This window comes from Bison bison, unplaced genomic scaffold, assembly GCF_000754665.1.
Source record: "Bison bison bison isolate TAMUID 2011002044 unplaced genomic scaffold, Bison_UMD1.0 scf7180017864456, whole genome shotgun sequence".
NCBI classification, from domain to species: domain Eukaryota; kingdom Metazoa; phylum Chordata; class Mammalia; order Artiodactyla; family Bovidae; genus Bison; species Bison bison.
In genome coordinates this window covers 29194105-29209318 of record NW_011495018.1, presented here as the reverse complement: position 1 = coordinate 29209318, position 15214 = coordinate 29194105, and the positions used below count along the sequence as shown (strand labels likewise).

The following is a 15214-nucleotide window of genomic DNA, read 5'->3' as shown; positions in this document are numbered from 1 at the left end:
GCTCGCTGTGCCGGGTGGGGCTTGGGGGTCAGGGGAGTAGAGGGTTGAGGGCTGGGAGTCAGAAAGGGAAGCTGCCCCTGTCCTATAGGATTCAGTATCTTCGGCTCACGGGGCACAGGGGAGTTGGTTAGGGAGGGAATGTTAGGGTGGGGCTCTGTGTGGTCACACATTCAAGTGTCTGCAGCTGATGGATGTAGGCTGTGCATGTGTGTGTATATAAGTAAGTAACGGTCTTGGTGTGCAGGGTGTGTCCACCCTGTCTCCAGGTCTGTGTAGGGCGAGTATGCTGGTGTCTCTGTGTGTGGGTATGTGAATGTGAGTGTGCGAGAGGGGAGGGTGTGCCTGCCTGTGAGGAAGTGTGGTTGGAGAGGATTAGTCATTTTGTAGGATTTTGCCCAACGTGGCCAGATGGCTGCTTCAGGCTTTCCTCTCTATGCCGAGTGAAGGGGTCACTTACTGAATCCTGCTCCTTTAGAGGCAGGTGGCTCAGGAAGAGGTGAGTGGGTGTCTATGCCAGCCCTGCCCACCTGGGGAACAAGGAGAACTTTGGGCAATTCAGTGTGGGTTGGGCAGTTCAGTGTGGTTGAGGGAGATGGGTCTGGAGAGGCAACTTGTGGATGCCTGCGAGCACACTGGCTGGCTGGCATCAGTCCCCTGTTTGAGACCGGAATAGGTAAGCCCTGGAGCTGTTGAGCCCTTGCTCTCCTCCATTTAGGGCCTGGAGTGTGGTACAGCTTATGCCATTTTTCCAAACAGCCTCGGGTGTTTGCATGTAGATCTCAAAGCAACTGGGGCCTAAAGCTGACATGAATGTGGATGTGTGATGCATATAATCTGCATTTTTGTGCATACAGAGCACAAGAGTAGCTGCATGGGATTAGTTGCCGCTCATGCGTCAACCACACACGTGTAAATCCTCACTCATGAAAATCTGCAGCAGGCCAGAGCACAAGGACATCTGCTTTCCTGGCCCTGTTCTCTCCTGTCCCCTCCTCCAGTGGCTGTAGGTCCCTGGGCTGGAACATTGCCTAGAGAGCAGCTCCTCCCCCACTTGCTTACCTATCTGGAGTTACCTTGAGCTCCAGAAGGATTGGCAATAGGCCCAGGGACCAGGGCAGCACCACCGAAGTTTCCCCCATGTGGAGCCCTTGGACCCCTTCCTTGGAGTCCTCTGACTTTGGTCCCTGCCCTGCAGAAAATGGGTGAGTTGCCCTTAGATATCAATATCCAGGAACCTCGCTGGGACCAAAGAACTTTCCTAGGCAGAGCCCGGCACTTCTTCACCGTGACGGACCCCCGAAATCTGCTGCTGTCTGGGGCACAGCTGGAAGCTTCCCGGAACATCGTGCAGAACTACAGGTGACCCCTGACCCCATCTGACCCAGGGGCTCATTCCCTGCTATTCATACAGTACTTTTTGTACCTATCTCCCCTCACTTGAGCATGACCCTGTTCTACTCCTCCACCCCCTCACTCCTTGACTCTATCTGTCGGAATCACTGACAACTAAGACACAGAACTTCAGCCCAAAGGATTTCAGGGTATTTGGGTAGAGGAGGTGGTGTTGATATTTATGGATAGGGGGCTGTTCTGTGCTTCACAAACCCTCTACAGGACCTGTCCCTCTGCTGGGCCACCCTCTGCAAGGATGGAGGGGCTCAAAGTTGAGTCCCAAGAAATTAGGAGGGCAGCCTCCTTGTTTCCAGGAGGGAAAACCCTCAGAGCACCCCAGCCATTTTTGACCCATTGGAAACCACCATGACCCATGACCTAGCATTAGACAGAAGCAGAAGGGCACCCCTCTTTGTGTGGCCAGAAGGGAAATAGAAATAGGAGCACTCTTTCTGGAAGATTTGATTCTTCCCCAGAGACAAAAAGCTCATTTGTTCTGAGATTGGGAGCCAGAGTGTCTGGTCCTCTGTCCAGATCACCCCTAAGCTGGGTGGGCAGGGCTTGGGAGGGTGGATCTGCCCCCTAGAATTGCCTGTCAGCTCCTTCCCAACTTCTGCAGGGCTGGCATAGTAACGCCCGGGCTCACCGAGGACCAGCTGTGGAGGGCCAAGTACGTGTACGACTCTGCCTTCCATCCAGACACAGGAGAGAAGGTGGTCCTGATTGGCCGCATGTCGGCCCAGGTGCCCATGAACATGACCATCACCGGCTGCATGCTCATCTTCTACAGGCAGGTCCTATCTTGTGTGTCTCCTCCCTGGTACTCTGTTCAGGCTAGATGATTAGGCATGTCCTCAGAGCCAGTTTGGGCAGAAAATAGTGGGTGGCTGAGAGCTTGTATTAGAATCGCTTCCATTTCTCAAAATTCAGGTGTGTTTGTGTAAGGAGGGTCATGCACAGGTCATCAGAGCAGGTTCTGGGGTCATCACCAGGGCCTCTCTTGAGGGTTTGGGGATAACCTTTGGGGTTTTATTGTCAGTGTCCAAGGATGTGGGACACTGTGGACATAAGGGCCTTTGTTCCCTCAGGAAGACCCCAACTGTGGTGTTCTGGCAGTGGCTGAATCAGTCCTTCAATGCCGTCGTGAACTACTCCAACCGCAGTGGCGACGCTCCCATCACTGTGAGGTGAGAGCTCACCCCAGGGGCTCTCCTCCCGGCCCTCCATTTCTCTCTCTTGTCCCCCCGGGCCTGTGCAGCCCGTGGCTCAATGCCCTCCTCTCAGCCAGTCCCCTGCTCACTTTCCTGGCCTGACTGATGGTGCGAGATCTTCTTGTGTATGCTTTGGGGGACCCTCTTCAAGTGGAGGGATTGGGGCTTCCAGACAGGTCTACACTGGAGCAGGGGAGACGTTTCTCTGCAGTGAGGCCAGCCTCCCACGCCTCAGTTACTGAGGATTTGGCGTGTCCCTGGAGCAAAGAGCCACATGCTGGGTTGTTCATTTCCACCTCATTTCCTGGCTCTTCCACCCACAGGCAGCTGGGAATGGCATACGTGAGTGCCACCACCGGGGCTGTGGCCACGGCCCTGGGACTCAAATCCCTGACCAAGGTAAATGCCCCCCCATTCGCTCTTTACTTACCTCCTTCTTTCCTTTCCCCTCCTCCACCCAACCTATAGGCTCCTGGTGACTCTCCTCAGAGTTCCCCACCACCCCATGGCCCTTAGGGCCACTCAGTGACACCTTTCCTCCCCCAGCATCTTCCCCCACTGGTTGGCAGATTTGTGCCCTTTGCAGCCGTTGCAGCTGCCAACTGCATCAACATCCCCCTGATGAGGCAAAGGTGAGTGGCCCCTGCTTCTGGCGTGTGCATGCACAGAGTGCTTGTAGGCATACCAGCTGGCCATGCAAACTGCCGGGCCTAGTCTCCATCTGGTGCTGGGGGATGGTGGAGTGGGAGAACCAGCCTTTGAATCTAGGCTGTCTGAGGGACCCCAGGGACCAGCTGCCTGTGATCTGATCCTCACCCCTTTCCCTTCTCAGGGAGCTTCAGGTGGGCATCCCAGTGACCAATGAACAGGGTCAGAGGCTTGGCCATTCCGTGGCTGCAGCCAAGAAAGGAATCTTCCAGGTGGTGATATCAAGAATCTGCATGGCGATTCCTGCCATGGGTGAGGCAGGGGTGGCTCCGTGGGGCACGGGAGGCCCTAAGAGAAGGGATGCCATTTTCCAGGGGGTGTGAGGATTCTGGGAGCTGTAAGATTCTGGGGAGAGTGGGAGGAGCTGCTAAGGGGGAATCACCCCTTCCTGAGGGTCCTGACTTTCACTCCATTCATTCCCTCCCTCCCTGCCCTGCTCTTCCCTCAGCTATTCCCCCGGTGATCATGGACACCCTGGAGAAGAAAGACTTCCTGAAGGTAGGTCACCTTCTCCTTTCCCATCCTGAAAGTAGTGGTGCCTGGGGGCAGAAGTGACCAGTCCCCAACCTCCTCTGCAGCCTGACCTAAGTCTAAGACTTGCCACCTGTCTGCACCCCTGTGCTCCCCCTCCCTCTTCATTAATTCATTCAGCAAGACTAAATTGAACTGGAGTGAAGGAGCACTGAGGGTGCAGGAGGAGAAGGGCAGGAAAGGATGGAAAGGGTTTCTGTCCTGAAGGAAGCTGGTGTCACTCCAGAGACACACATAGGGAGGGACCATCACAGTCACACCTGGTATCATGCTCGTGCTGTCAGCTGTGAAAAGCATTGAGACACATGCACACACACACACAGGCTCACACATGTGTAAACAGGACAGAACATGCTGTAGTTTACAATATAAGCTCTGACTCATTTGATGAATCCTTTATTCACAAATATTTATTGAGTGCCAGCTACACACACACACACACACACACACACACACACACACACGGAGCAACAGATTGGTGGTCTGTATGGCTGGAACAAATCAAGAAGGGTGTGCAGAGCAGGAGGTGTGTTTGGAAATGGACAGATTGATGCAGTGAGATGGGAGGGAGGGAGTGGAGGGTTAGAGAAGGCTTCCTGGAGAAATGCTCCTGGAGGAACTGTAGGAAGTGATTCTGAGAGGTAAGGGTTAGGATGGTATGCTAGGAAGGGTGTTGGCAAGCATGCCTGGCTGGAATGGAAGGCGGCCAATCGCTGTTATGGGATTAGGGGAAAGAAAAGGGCCATATTTCAGAGGCTTAAAGGTAGAGCTGATGGGATAGAACCGCTGCCATGGTATGGGTTTACGGGTGAGGGGGGCAGGGGACACACACTGTTATATTCTCTCTCTACCCGTAGCGCCGCCCCTGGCTGGGGGCCCCACTGCAGATGGGCCTGGTGGGCTTCTGGTAAGTATGCAGGAAGACAGCTAGAGTGTGTGTGAGTGTCCTTTCTGTGGTGAATGTGGGTGGGTATTATTGCTTTTAAGATGTTTGTATATGTCATTCATTCATACAGTCAGCTGGTAGGGGTCTTGGACACCTGTAAAGCATACTGTGTGTGTTAAGGGGTGAGGTCTGTTCTTGAAGGTCAAGAGTCTAGTCAAAGGGGTCCCGCATCCACCATGGAAATAAGCCTTTTGGTGCCATCTCAGAGTTTGATGCACATTTAATTCCTGGTTCTGTCACTGGCTGTGGCGCTCCGGATCACTGCTCTGGAGGCTCTTTCCTCAGCCAGAACGTACTGTCATCTGTCATCGTTGGCTTTAATCAGTTTCCACCCGTAGGGGCTGTCTCCAGAGATAGGGTGGGGGACTGGGAGGGAACACTCTTAGATCAGGGCTTCACAAACCTCTCTAACACTCTTCTCCCTCAGCCTGGTATTTGCCACCCCTCTGTGCTGTGCCCTGTTCCCCCAGAGAAGGTAAGTGCTGTCTCTGGGCTTGGCTGGGGGCTTTGGACAGGTCCATAGGGTCGCAAAGAGTTGGACACAACTGAGGGACTAACACTTTCACTTCCACTTTTCCACACCTGTGGTAGCAGCTGACCTTAGGTCCCATCAATGTGTTCCAGGAAGGGGCCTGATGGACATTCACCTTATCCTGGGGGTGAGGGAATGACTGTGATCTGGGCCTCTGGCAGTCGGAGCAGAAGATTCTGCAGCCTGGGAGGATGAGGGATGGTGGTCCCTGAGCGTGAGGGGTGGGCTCAGGGGACACTCAGCCAGCCTGCTCTTCTGTTACAGCTCCATACACGTGAGCAGGCTGGAGCCGGAGCTGAGAGCTCAGATTCAGGAGCAAAACCCCAGCATCGAAGTGGTTTACTACAACAAGGGGCTCTGAGGCAGGGTCAGCCCGTGGCCTCCTTCCTCGCCTCCTTGGGCTGCTGCTTAGTGGAGCCTTGCCGTCTTTGCTGCTTTCCATCTGCCTGGTGCTGGGCAGAGGGCTTGATGGGGGAGCAGCCATTGAGACCAGCGATCCATTAGGCTGAGAGGTGCCCCCACAAGCCTTTTTCTCTCCTCTGATTTCAAAAGGCAGGGTCACATAATCCCTTTCTCCTACGCTAGTACGTCTGTGTATGTACATAAGTGATAACGTGTGTGTGTGCAGGCTGTCCTGGGATGTTCTCATGTCTGGCTTCCCTTCTTGGCTATCTGCCAGCCAGAGTACAGGGCTTTCTTGCCTAAACAGTTTCACCAGCCAAGTCATTTCTGATGGGACCTTGCCCCTTCTGGACATAGGAGCCCCAGGATCTCACGACAGAGATTGAAGGACATTTAGCAGGCCAAACTGGGCTGAATCCTTCAGAATTCTGCTTTCCGGCTCCCAAAGCTGACTTGAGAACTGAGCTGGCAAGAACTGAGCTGGCGGAGGAGGACATGGGGGGATAAGGGAGGCAGGGGGCTTGTCCCACCCCCCACATCCCGGAATGGGTCATTTCCTCTCCTCTATAGAACAAAGGAGTGTCAGCATCCTGTACTGCTCTTGCCAGCTTCCCATTCTCCCTGCCTCCCACTACAATAAGGCCATCTTAGGGCACAATCCCAGGAGTTTCGGTCCACTCTGACATCATAACCTCAAGCTAAACTTAAAATCCCAGCACCCTCCCACAACCAAAAAGCCTTGAAGGCATGGCAAAGCATTCCTTTTTAAGAGCCCCCACAGCACCCTCTGACAGAGGGAAGCAGCTGTGGGAATGGTGCTTACACTCCACAGGTGTCTGAGTGGCTGTAAGACACCTCAGGGCAACAAAGCCTGAGTGTACAATCTTAAGACAGGGGATTTTGTGTTCCACTGATCTTGTTAGACATTCCGCAGCATCCTGATCCTAGTTCCTTCTCTTTCTTGAGGGCTGGTTCTGCTCCCACCCCCACCCCCATCTCCAAGAGGCAGAAGGGCCCAGATGTCAATGGCTGGTCCAAAGGGGAGGTGGGCTTGGGGATGGAATATGTGCTGGTGAATTCACAGAGTGAAGAGTTGGACCTTGCCTCCAACTCTTGTGACATCTGGCTGAAGTGGGGTGAAGGCCCCAGTGAGATCCTCTAAGAGCACCTTCCTGCTTCCCGCAACCAACCGCCACCAGTAATAAAAGCTATGGTGCCATTGTTACTCAGTAAACTGAACACCTGTCTGTTTCTTCTTTGTCACTCAATTCCACGTCCTGAGTGCCAGGGAAGAGCCTCCTTTCTGCAGTCTTCTGTAGGGAGCCTTCTCTCCCTACAAAATTCGAATCTTAGTCTCTTCCCTCCCCATTTGTAGGGAGCCTCAGATGCCAGCAGAGGGCGCTCTGAGATTAGAAAAATCAATCTTCCATCCACACCCAGAGTACTAAAGTAGGAAGGATGCAGGTAGATGATGACTCCACCTCCTATTCCCTTGGAGGAGAGGGGAGCTGGGGCGGGGGACGGGGGGTGGGCAAGGGGCTGATCACACACCTACAAATCAGCTCAGGCTTCTTGGTTGTTTTCAGGCATTTGGCATGGGATGGTGTGGTGATCTCTAAGAGAGAAAGGCTAGAGGGCTAAGGACTGCCTAGCTCCATCAGAGAAGTTGTTAGGGTGCCACACACCTCTACGCACTCATCTCCTTTTTTTCCCAGCCTAAAGCTCTCACAATAGGTTGTCAAGAGAAATCTTTAGGAATCTTTAGGACTGAATAGTCCCACAACAGCCTCAAGTGACCTGTTACCCCAGCCTGAGCTCACCCATTCCTTGTGGAAAGTAGTTTACTTGATGGACAGCAAGGGGTGACCCTGCTGCCGCTGCCAAGTCATTTCAGTCGTGTCCGACTCTGTGTGACCCCATGGACTGCAGCCTACCAGGCTTCTCCGTCCATGGGATTCTCCAGGCAAGAACACTGGAGTGACGCTAGCTACTGCTAATTGAATCCTTCCAGTCATGCCAGGCAGGCTTAATGAAACTAAGTGCTGTTAAGTCCATTGTGTCTTTTGAGCTCCACAAACACCCTTGTGAGGCCAGACATATTATGTCCATTCATAGCAAGAAAAATGCAGGAAACCCATGGTTCAATCCCTGGGTTGGGAAGATCCTCTGGAGAAGGGAATGGATACCCACTCCAGTATTCTTGCCTGGAGAATTCCATGGAGAGAGGAGCCTGGCAGGTGACAGTTCATGGGTCGCAAAGAATTGGACACGACTAAGTGGCTATCACTTTCACTATAGCAAGAAAACAGACTTATTTAAGACATTAAGAAAATTGCTTACAGCTACACAACTATCTGGTGGTGGAATCAGGATTCAAGCCAAGTTGAGTGACTCTGAAGCCTGTGCTATGCTTTTTCCTCACCCGCCAGTTAAACTTGAGGTCGTTCTTCTAGTCCTTTTGACATTCCAGGGCATCTCCTCCCGGGCCCAATTTGTTTATAGGACAGAAAAAATTGACAGACCTTTTACCAAAGCCACTGAAGAGTTTCCAAGCTTGGGGGTTTTATAACAAGGAGTATAAGCAAAGATTCCCATTCTTGATTAACTATGGGATGACAGTTAGATAACCAGTTTCAATTGCATCCTGCCAGGGAACAGTGTCTCCCACCAAGCCCAGCTGGCACCCTGGGTCAAATCTCGAAACCTCTTTCTATAGTTATAGCTTTGACCATTGGCAATCCCCTTGAAAAGAGGCCTTGCACTTTACTGGAAAATCTAGGCAAAAGAAATCTACTTAGGAAGTGAGGTGCAGGAATATTTGTAAAACAAAATCATTAAGAATATTTAGTAACAATTATTGTACTCCGCAAATAATACTAAACCATGTTAGAGAGAAGACTGGACAGGGCACCAGAGGGCCAGTTAGTAGGAAGGCTTTTCTGCCACCAAAATTCCTAGTTTCACACCAGGTTCTCAAAAGAAAAAAAGTTTGGTTAAGGTTAACTTCACAGGTTCTTTAGGGGCAAATCCTAGTGAGGTATGCTTTCCAAACTGCTTCCACATGCTTGGAATTTTCTTTGGAAGCTAGCATTTGCGCAGAGATAGCACTTTACTCACTGGAAAGTAATCTGCCCCATTCTTGGGCCTCCTGTCTTCCTCCCAGTGCTCAGACTCCGGGAACCTTCTCTGGGAACTTGTATCAGCATCCTTGGCCTTCCTACCCAGCCTTCTTCCTCTCTCCTGGTCCATGTTCTAAGGGGGGAAAATGGCTTGGATCTGAAGGCCTGGCTTACCCTGGCTATAAGGAGGGAGCCAGGGGCTGTTTTCCTTGGCCATTGGGGCTAATGAGTTCGACATCTTTTTTTTTTTTTTTTTTTAATGTATATATTTCCAATGGAGGCCAACATCTTTTTTTCTTCTTCTTTCTTTTTTTAAATTAGAGGATTATTACTTCACAGTATTGTTATGGTTTTTGCTACCCATCAATGTGAATCAGCATTAGGTATGCATACGTCCCTTCCCTCTTGAACTCCCCTCCCACCTCCCTCCCTATCCCAACCCCTTGAGGTTGTCACAAAACCCTGGCTTTGGGTTCCCTGCCTCATATATCTAACTCCCGCTGGCTATTTTACATATGGTAATATATATATGTTGGAAACAGTGGCAGACTTTATTTTTGGGGGCTCCAAAGTCACTGCAGATGGTGACTGCAGCCATGAAAGATGCTTACTCCTTGGAAGAAAATTTATGACAACCTAGACAGCATATTAAAAAGCAGAGACTTTACTTTGCCAACATAGGTCCGTCTAATCAAGACTATGGTTTTTCCAGTAGTCATATATGGATGTGAGAGTTGGACTATAAAGAAAGCTGAGTGCCAAAGAATTGATGCTTATTAACTGTGGTGTTGGAGAAGACTCTTGAGAGTTCCTTGGACTGCAAGGAGATCCAACCAGTCCATCCTAAAAGAAATCAGTCCTGAATATTCATTGGAAGGACTGATGTTGAAGCTGAAACTCCAATACTTTGGCCACCTGATGCGAAGAGCTGACTCATTTGAAAAGACCCTGATGCTGGGAAAGATTGAAGGCAAGGCGGGTGGAGAAGGGGATGACAGAGGATGAGATGGCTGGATGGCATCACTGACCCAATGGGCATGAGTTTGAGTAAATTCCGGGAGCTGGTTGATGGACAGGGAGGCCTGGCCTGCTGCAGTCCATGGGGTCTCAAAGAGTCGGACACGACAGAGCGACTGAACTGAACTGAACTGAATATAAATGTTTCACTGCTATTCTCCCAAATCACCTCACCATGTCCTTCCCCTGACTGTGTCTAAAATGCCTGCGTAGGACAGGTGGTTCGTGCTAGCTTTAGCTCCTGCCCTATGGACTTATGCCATTCAGACTATCCTAGTCCCGCCCTGGCTGGTGCCCTACTTGTTAAAACCAAGTCTCATTTTCTCCCCAGTCAAGCTTGTCAGTCTCAAGCCAACCCGCCCCTGCGGCCGCTTGGTCACAAGCGAGCACGCCCCTCGCGAGGAACATAACCAGTTAGAAGCAGAGTCCCGCCCCTGCTGTGGCTCCGGTCAGTCCAAGTTCGGTTGGCTCCTCCTCCTCCCCATTTCCCGGGCAACGGCTTTAGCGCCGCAGGCTGAGGATACCGTTCTCTGCGCCTACCTGAGCCTGGAACCTGCGTCACAGGTCACAGATCCGCTTCGTTGATCATCTGGGTCCTGGGCCGTTAAATCCGCCAAATCCCCTCCCTAGTTTCCACTTTCGAAACCCACAAGTGCCCCAGCGTCCGCCTTTTGACTTCCCGCCCAGAAATACGCGAGGTTTTCGAGGAATCACGCGAGGCCCTTCCTGGGTTGCAAGGCCTGTTTGTTTTTTTTTTTCCCCCGCAGCGGCCTATGAGGCTGTTGACTCTGCATCTTGCGCCTTCCGCGGTCTCTCCGTCTCTCTACCCTTGCATGCCACAGTTCAGTAAACTCTGCTAAGTGTGGCTCTGTGCCCAGCGCTGAGTAGAAATGGACTGTTGGGTGAAGAGTCCCATCCCACCTGCTGGCACACAGCCAGTGCTCGGCAGGCGGTCCCCTTAGTCAGTCTCCCTGCGTGTTGCACTGATCTTGGGTCCTGAAGCCGAAAAATCTTTTGCTAGAAATTGTGGAGGAACCTCAAACCAGTTGTATCATTTTCCCAAAGAGAGCCTCTGAAGCTGCCCCCTTCACTCTTCTATTTTTCCCTCACTGGCAGCCCCAGCCCAGGCTGCCAGAAGGACCATAGCAGCCACAACTTCAGGCCACGGCCTCCTCAAGCTTTCTCCTTCCAGTCTTCCCAGCAACATTTTGCAACTGAATAACAAGGATGAGGAGAATCGGGGAGGGACTGTGAATAATTTAGGCTATTCACACAACTCTGTCCTCCCCACCATCCCCTCACATCCACTAGGAAAATAACTCCGTCTGTAACAAGCAACACTGCAGCTCCTTCAGGGTAAAGTGCTTATGAAACAAGAATTTGCTATTTCAATCTGTAAATTAACCACCTATGCTATTTTCTGACTGAAGACCTCCCCTCCTCTGTCACCAGCAAATCCTCAACTTTTATTTCCCAGAAGGAGCACTACTGCTTTGGGTTATAGTTGAAGTTATTGGTGGAGAGCAGTAGAGAATGATTGTGGATAGCTTCATTAAATTGAAAGGATTCTGCCATAGCTCTCAGAACCAGAGATGGAGCTAATCAACCAGGCCTTAGAAAGGGCAAGAAGCTGAGCAGTTCCGGAGGTCTCAGCAATGGCAGTACTCAGACACTGTCATAAAGGTAACAGCTTCAGTCTCTCTGTTTAAGTTTCAAAAATTGGTGCAGCTTAGATCAGTTGTCTGCCCCTAGGAGGTAGCCAGAGGTCAGGGTCAAGTTGCAAGGGCATTGTGCATCATTACTTCAGGTCCCTCTCTGTGGTTGGGGCTGTTCTCAAAGAAGGGCAATTATCGTGAGCTGGGAATTAACCTGAGTGGTATTTGCTACAGTATGTTTTCCTATTGATCCTATACAAAGGATTCTTGCCAGTTTAAATAAAAAAGCTGAGGGCAGGCATCATATCTTCACTATTTTTTTTATTGTGATTAAAAAAACATGTAAGATAAACCTTACCACCTTAACCATGTTTAAGTGTACAGTTCAGTAGTATTAAGTATATTCACATCATTGTGGAGTAGATCTTCATAACTTTTTCATCTTGCACGTCTGAAACTCTATACCCATTAAGCAACCACTCATATCTTCACTTTCGTGTGCATGCCCACTGCACCTGTAATAGTGCCCGATCCACGGTAGGTACACGATACATGTTTCCTGAATAAATGAATGTGGAATCCAAAAGTGCTCTAAACCCCACTCAGATATTTGTCCAAGTTAGTTTACTGACACAGTGGCTCTCAATCTATTTTACTCCTCAACAAACTTAAAAGACATAACATATTCACAACAGAAACAGTGGCTCACAGCTTCAGGGATTTTCACCTTACCCTCCCAGGGAGGTATGTCAGAATCTTGGGGGTAATGTGACTTGATAAGTCCCCTAGGCAAAGTGAAGCTTGTTCCTAGAGATCTTCCAACATGTGATAGCCAGCAAGGGAAGGAACTCAGCCCTCCCTCTCTGTGTCTCTCTAGGAGTCCTAAATGCAGGGAGGTGGGGACAGAATATCTAACATGTAATCAGAGCCACTGTCTCCAACTCTGCTGTCTATCTGCTTCCTTCTACACGTCAATGCCTTTTCCTCTTGGCAGTTTCTGTGGTGCTGACCTGCCAGTTCTTGGGGCTGGCTCTGAGCTGCCATCTTTTTTTTTTTTTTTTAGCTGCCATCTTTTAAGGTATGCTGGGAAAGAGACATCACCTCATTCTTGTTTGGTTTCCCATAGCAGAGTTACTGGTCTCTGGTGATATACTTTCATTGTCATGACCTCCTTTCCAGGGTATCATGGCACAGTAGGATCAGGGGTGGTTGTGGGTAGTGGTGATATAAGATTAAGGAACTGCTTTTTATGATAATCAAGGCTTCTGTGTCTGGTTCATCCTGCTAGACTTGATCATCACTGCTAGTGATTTTCTTTCAGAGCCACATTCTGCATGCTGGCTTCTAACACCTGAACCCCCAGGCTATCAGACTCCCCTGTTTGTATCTGACCCATAAGCTGTGGATAAGATTTTAGTTCTTTTCCTTTGGCTAAATCAGATGACTTCTTACCAGTCCATCCTAAAGGAAATCAGTCCTGAATATTCATTGGAAGGACTGATGTTGAAGCTGAAGCTCCAATACTTTGGCCACCTGATGCGATGAACTGACTCATTTGTAAAGATCCTGATGCTGGGAAAGATTGAAGGCAGGAGAAGGGGATGACAGAGGATGAGATGGTTGGATGGCATCACTGACTCAATGGGCATGAGTAAACTCTGGGAGCTGGTGATGCACAGGGAGGCCTGGTGTGCTGCAGTCCATGGGGTCTCAAAGAGTTGGACATGACTGAGTGACTGAACTGAACTGAACTGCACTTTTCTAAGACCACTGAGAAGGCTTGTTGCTTAAGGAAAACAGGTAGACTCTCTAAGTCTGTGGTTTCCACACAGTATACTGAGGCTCCTCAGAGTGCCATAGTAGACTCAGGACTTCCAGGGAAACCCCAGAATAATCAACATTTCTGGGACACTGCAAAAACTACTAGCTCGAGGTAGTTCACAGTTCCAAAATTAGATTGTGCTACCTTACTTTTAAAGATGTCTTTGCAAAACTGGGTTTTTGATGGTTGCTATCACAAAAAGCAAGAACTATACAAAAGTCACTGTGGAATAGGAGATGATGGCAGTATCCAAGCTGATTCCAAGGTTTGAGAAGTTATGCAGAGCCCAACAGGCACACACGTTCCATCCATTGGTAAGAATAATGTAAAACCATTCTATTTTTCTTCCAATTTATGTGTGTTAAGTTTTCAAACAGCTGCATAAAGAAGTTAGGATGTAAATATTAAGTTGTTTTGGAACTAAGTATTTAAAGGGAATTGTTAGATATTTTTTTTGGCCTAGAGTACTGTGAAAAAATTCCTGAAAAACTAAGGGCTCCATTAATGTAGAAAATTTGGTAACTCCTGCCCTAGATGAATGAAGGAAGAAGTGAAGGAATATCACTGGGTTGCACTTGGGTCTCAGACTTGCCCTCTCTAAGCTCCCCAAGTACTTGCGCCTTTGTGGGAAAATTTTCTCTTACTGAATTCCTTTTTGAAAATTAAATTAAATTAAATTTTTAAAAATTAATTTGTTTTTTAATAGTAAAACTCTTTTTTTAAAAAAATTTTTCTTGTGTAGACTTTCTCTGGTCATGGTGAGTGGTGGCTACACTCTAGTTGCAGTGCACGGGCATCTCATTGCAGAGGCTTCTCTTGTTGCAGAGCACAGATTCTAGGCCTGCAGGCTTTAGTAGCCGGTGTGGAGCTTAGCTGAACAAGACATGTAGAATCTTCCCAGACCAGGGATCGAACCCATGCCCCCTGAATTAGCAAGTTCCCACCACTGGACCGATAGGGAAGTCCTCCTACTGAATTCTTAATAATTCCTTCTGGGGAGTTCTAACCTTGTTTCAGTGATCCAGTTGTTCACACTGATCAGAAGGTGGTAGAGTGTCCCTAGGGACTGGGGATGATACTGCTAAATTGGAAGCCAGAGCTGCATTGATGAAGTCAGCTCAGATCAGAAGCAAAGGAGAGAATGGAGGCTGAAGACAGCGCTGCTCTGTACCTTCAGCTAAGCTGCATCAGGTAGCCCAGCCTCCTTGGTAAAATCCCCAGAGACCTGCCCCACACTAAGCCCCCTGGAGGCCACGCTGGATCCGTAGGAAGAATGGACGCGCTATCTCGAGGCCACTCAAATCTGCTGGCCTTTGATCCGCCTCTATCCCTGGGGACGGAGCGGGTGGGTGCTGGTGAGGCCCAGTGCTGGTCTACTCTTCTTTCTCCTTCCCAGTCCGCATCCTTAGGTGACTGGTGGGCGCCTTCCCGGAGCGAAGACTGCAGAACCCGCTGGTCCCTAACTCCCGGTTCATACATTAAAGATGCGGAGGCGCCGGGACTGCGGTGCCACAAACATGAAGACAAATTTTTAATCCCGAGCAAGAAGATGCAGGGAGATGGGGGGCGCAGGAGAAAAATGAATTAGGTTTTTATTATGTGTTTTATTATGCTGTAATTGAACGGGATTAGGCGAGAATACAATATATTTCTGATGCGGCTGGAAGAGGGAGGGGGCGGGAAAGAGGCTGACAGCGAGTGAGAGACAGTGAATCCCGAAGAGAAGCACGGCGGGCCCCTGGGGAGGGCGGAGGAGAGGCGCCGACCCGGAGGCATGGGGGCACCTCCCCCCCACACCCCCGCCCCGCTTCTCTTCCTCGGGCAGTTTGGACTAGGATGGGGGCGGGGGTGAGGAGGGCTGCGTTGGAAGGATTGGGTT

The 15214-nt window shown here is 50.1% G+C and overlaps 1 protein-coding gene across 1 annotated transcript; it reads left to right on the top strand.

Annotated features, from left to right (window-relative positions):
* The first annotated feature begins 841 nt into the window (after positions 1 to 841).
* Positions 842 to 6961, top strand: SFXN3 (sideroflexin 3). The gene is made up of 10 exons (XM_010859505.1): positions 842 to 1359; positions 2012 to 2182; positions 2481 to 2579; positions 2927 to 3002; positions 3150 to 3235; positions 3436 to 3563; positions 3760 to 3809; positions 4700 to 4749; positions 5216 to 5263; positions 5585 to 6961. The coding sequence occupies exons 1-10, from the start codon at positions 1199 to 1201 to the stop codon at positions 5679 to 5681; spliced, it is 966 nt and encodes a 321-aa protein (XP_010857807.1). The 5' UTR covers positions 842 to 1198; the 3' UTR covers positions 5682 to 6961.
* The last annotated feature ends 8253 nt before the right edge of the window (positions 6962 to 15214 follow it).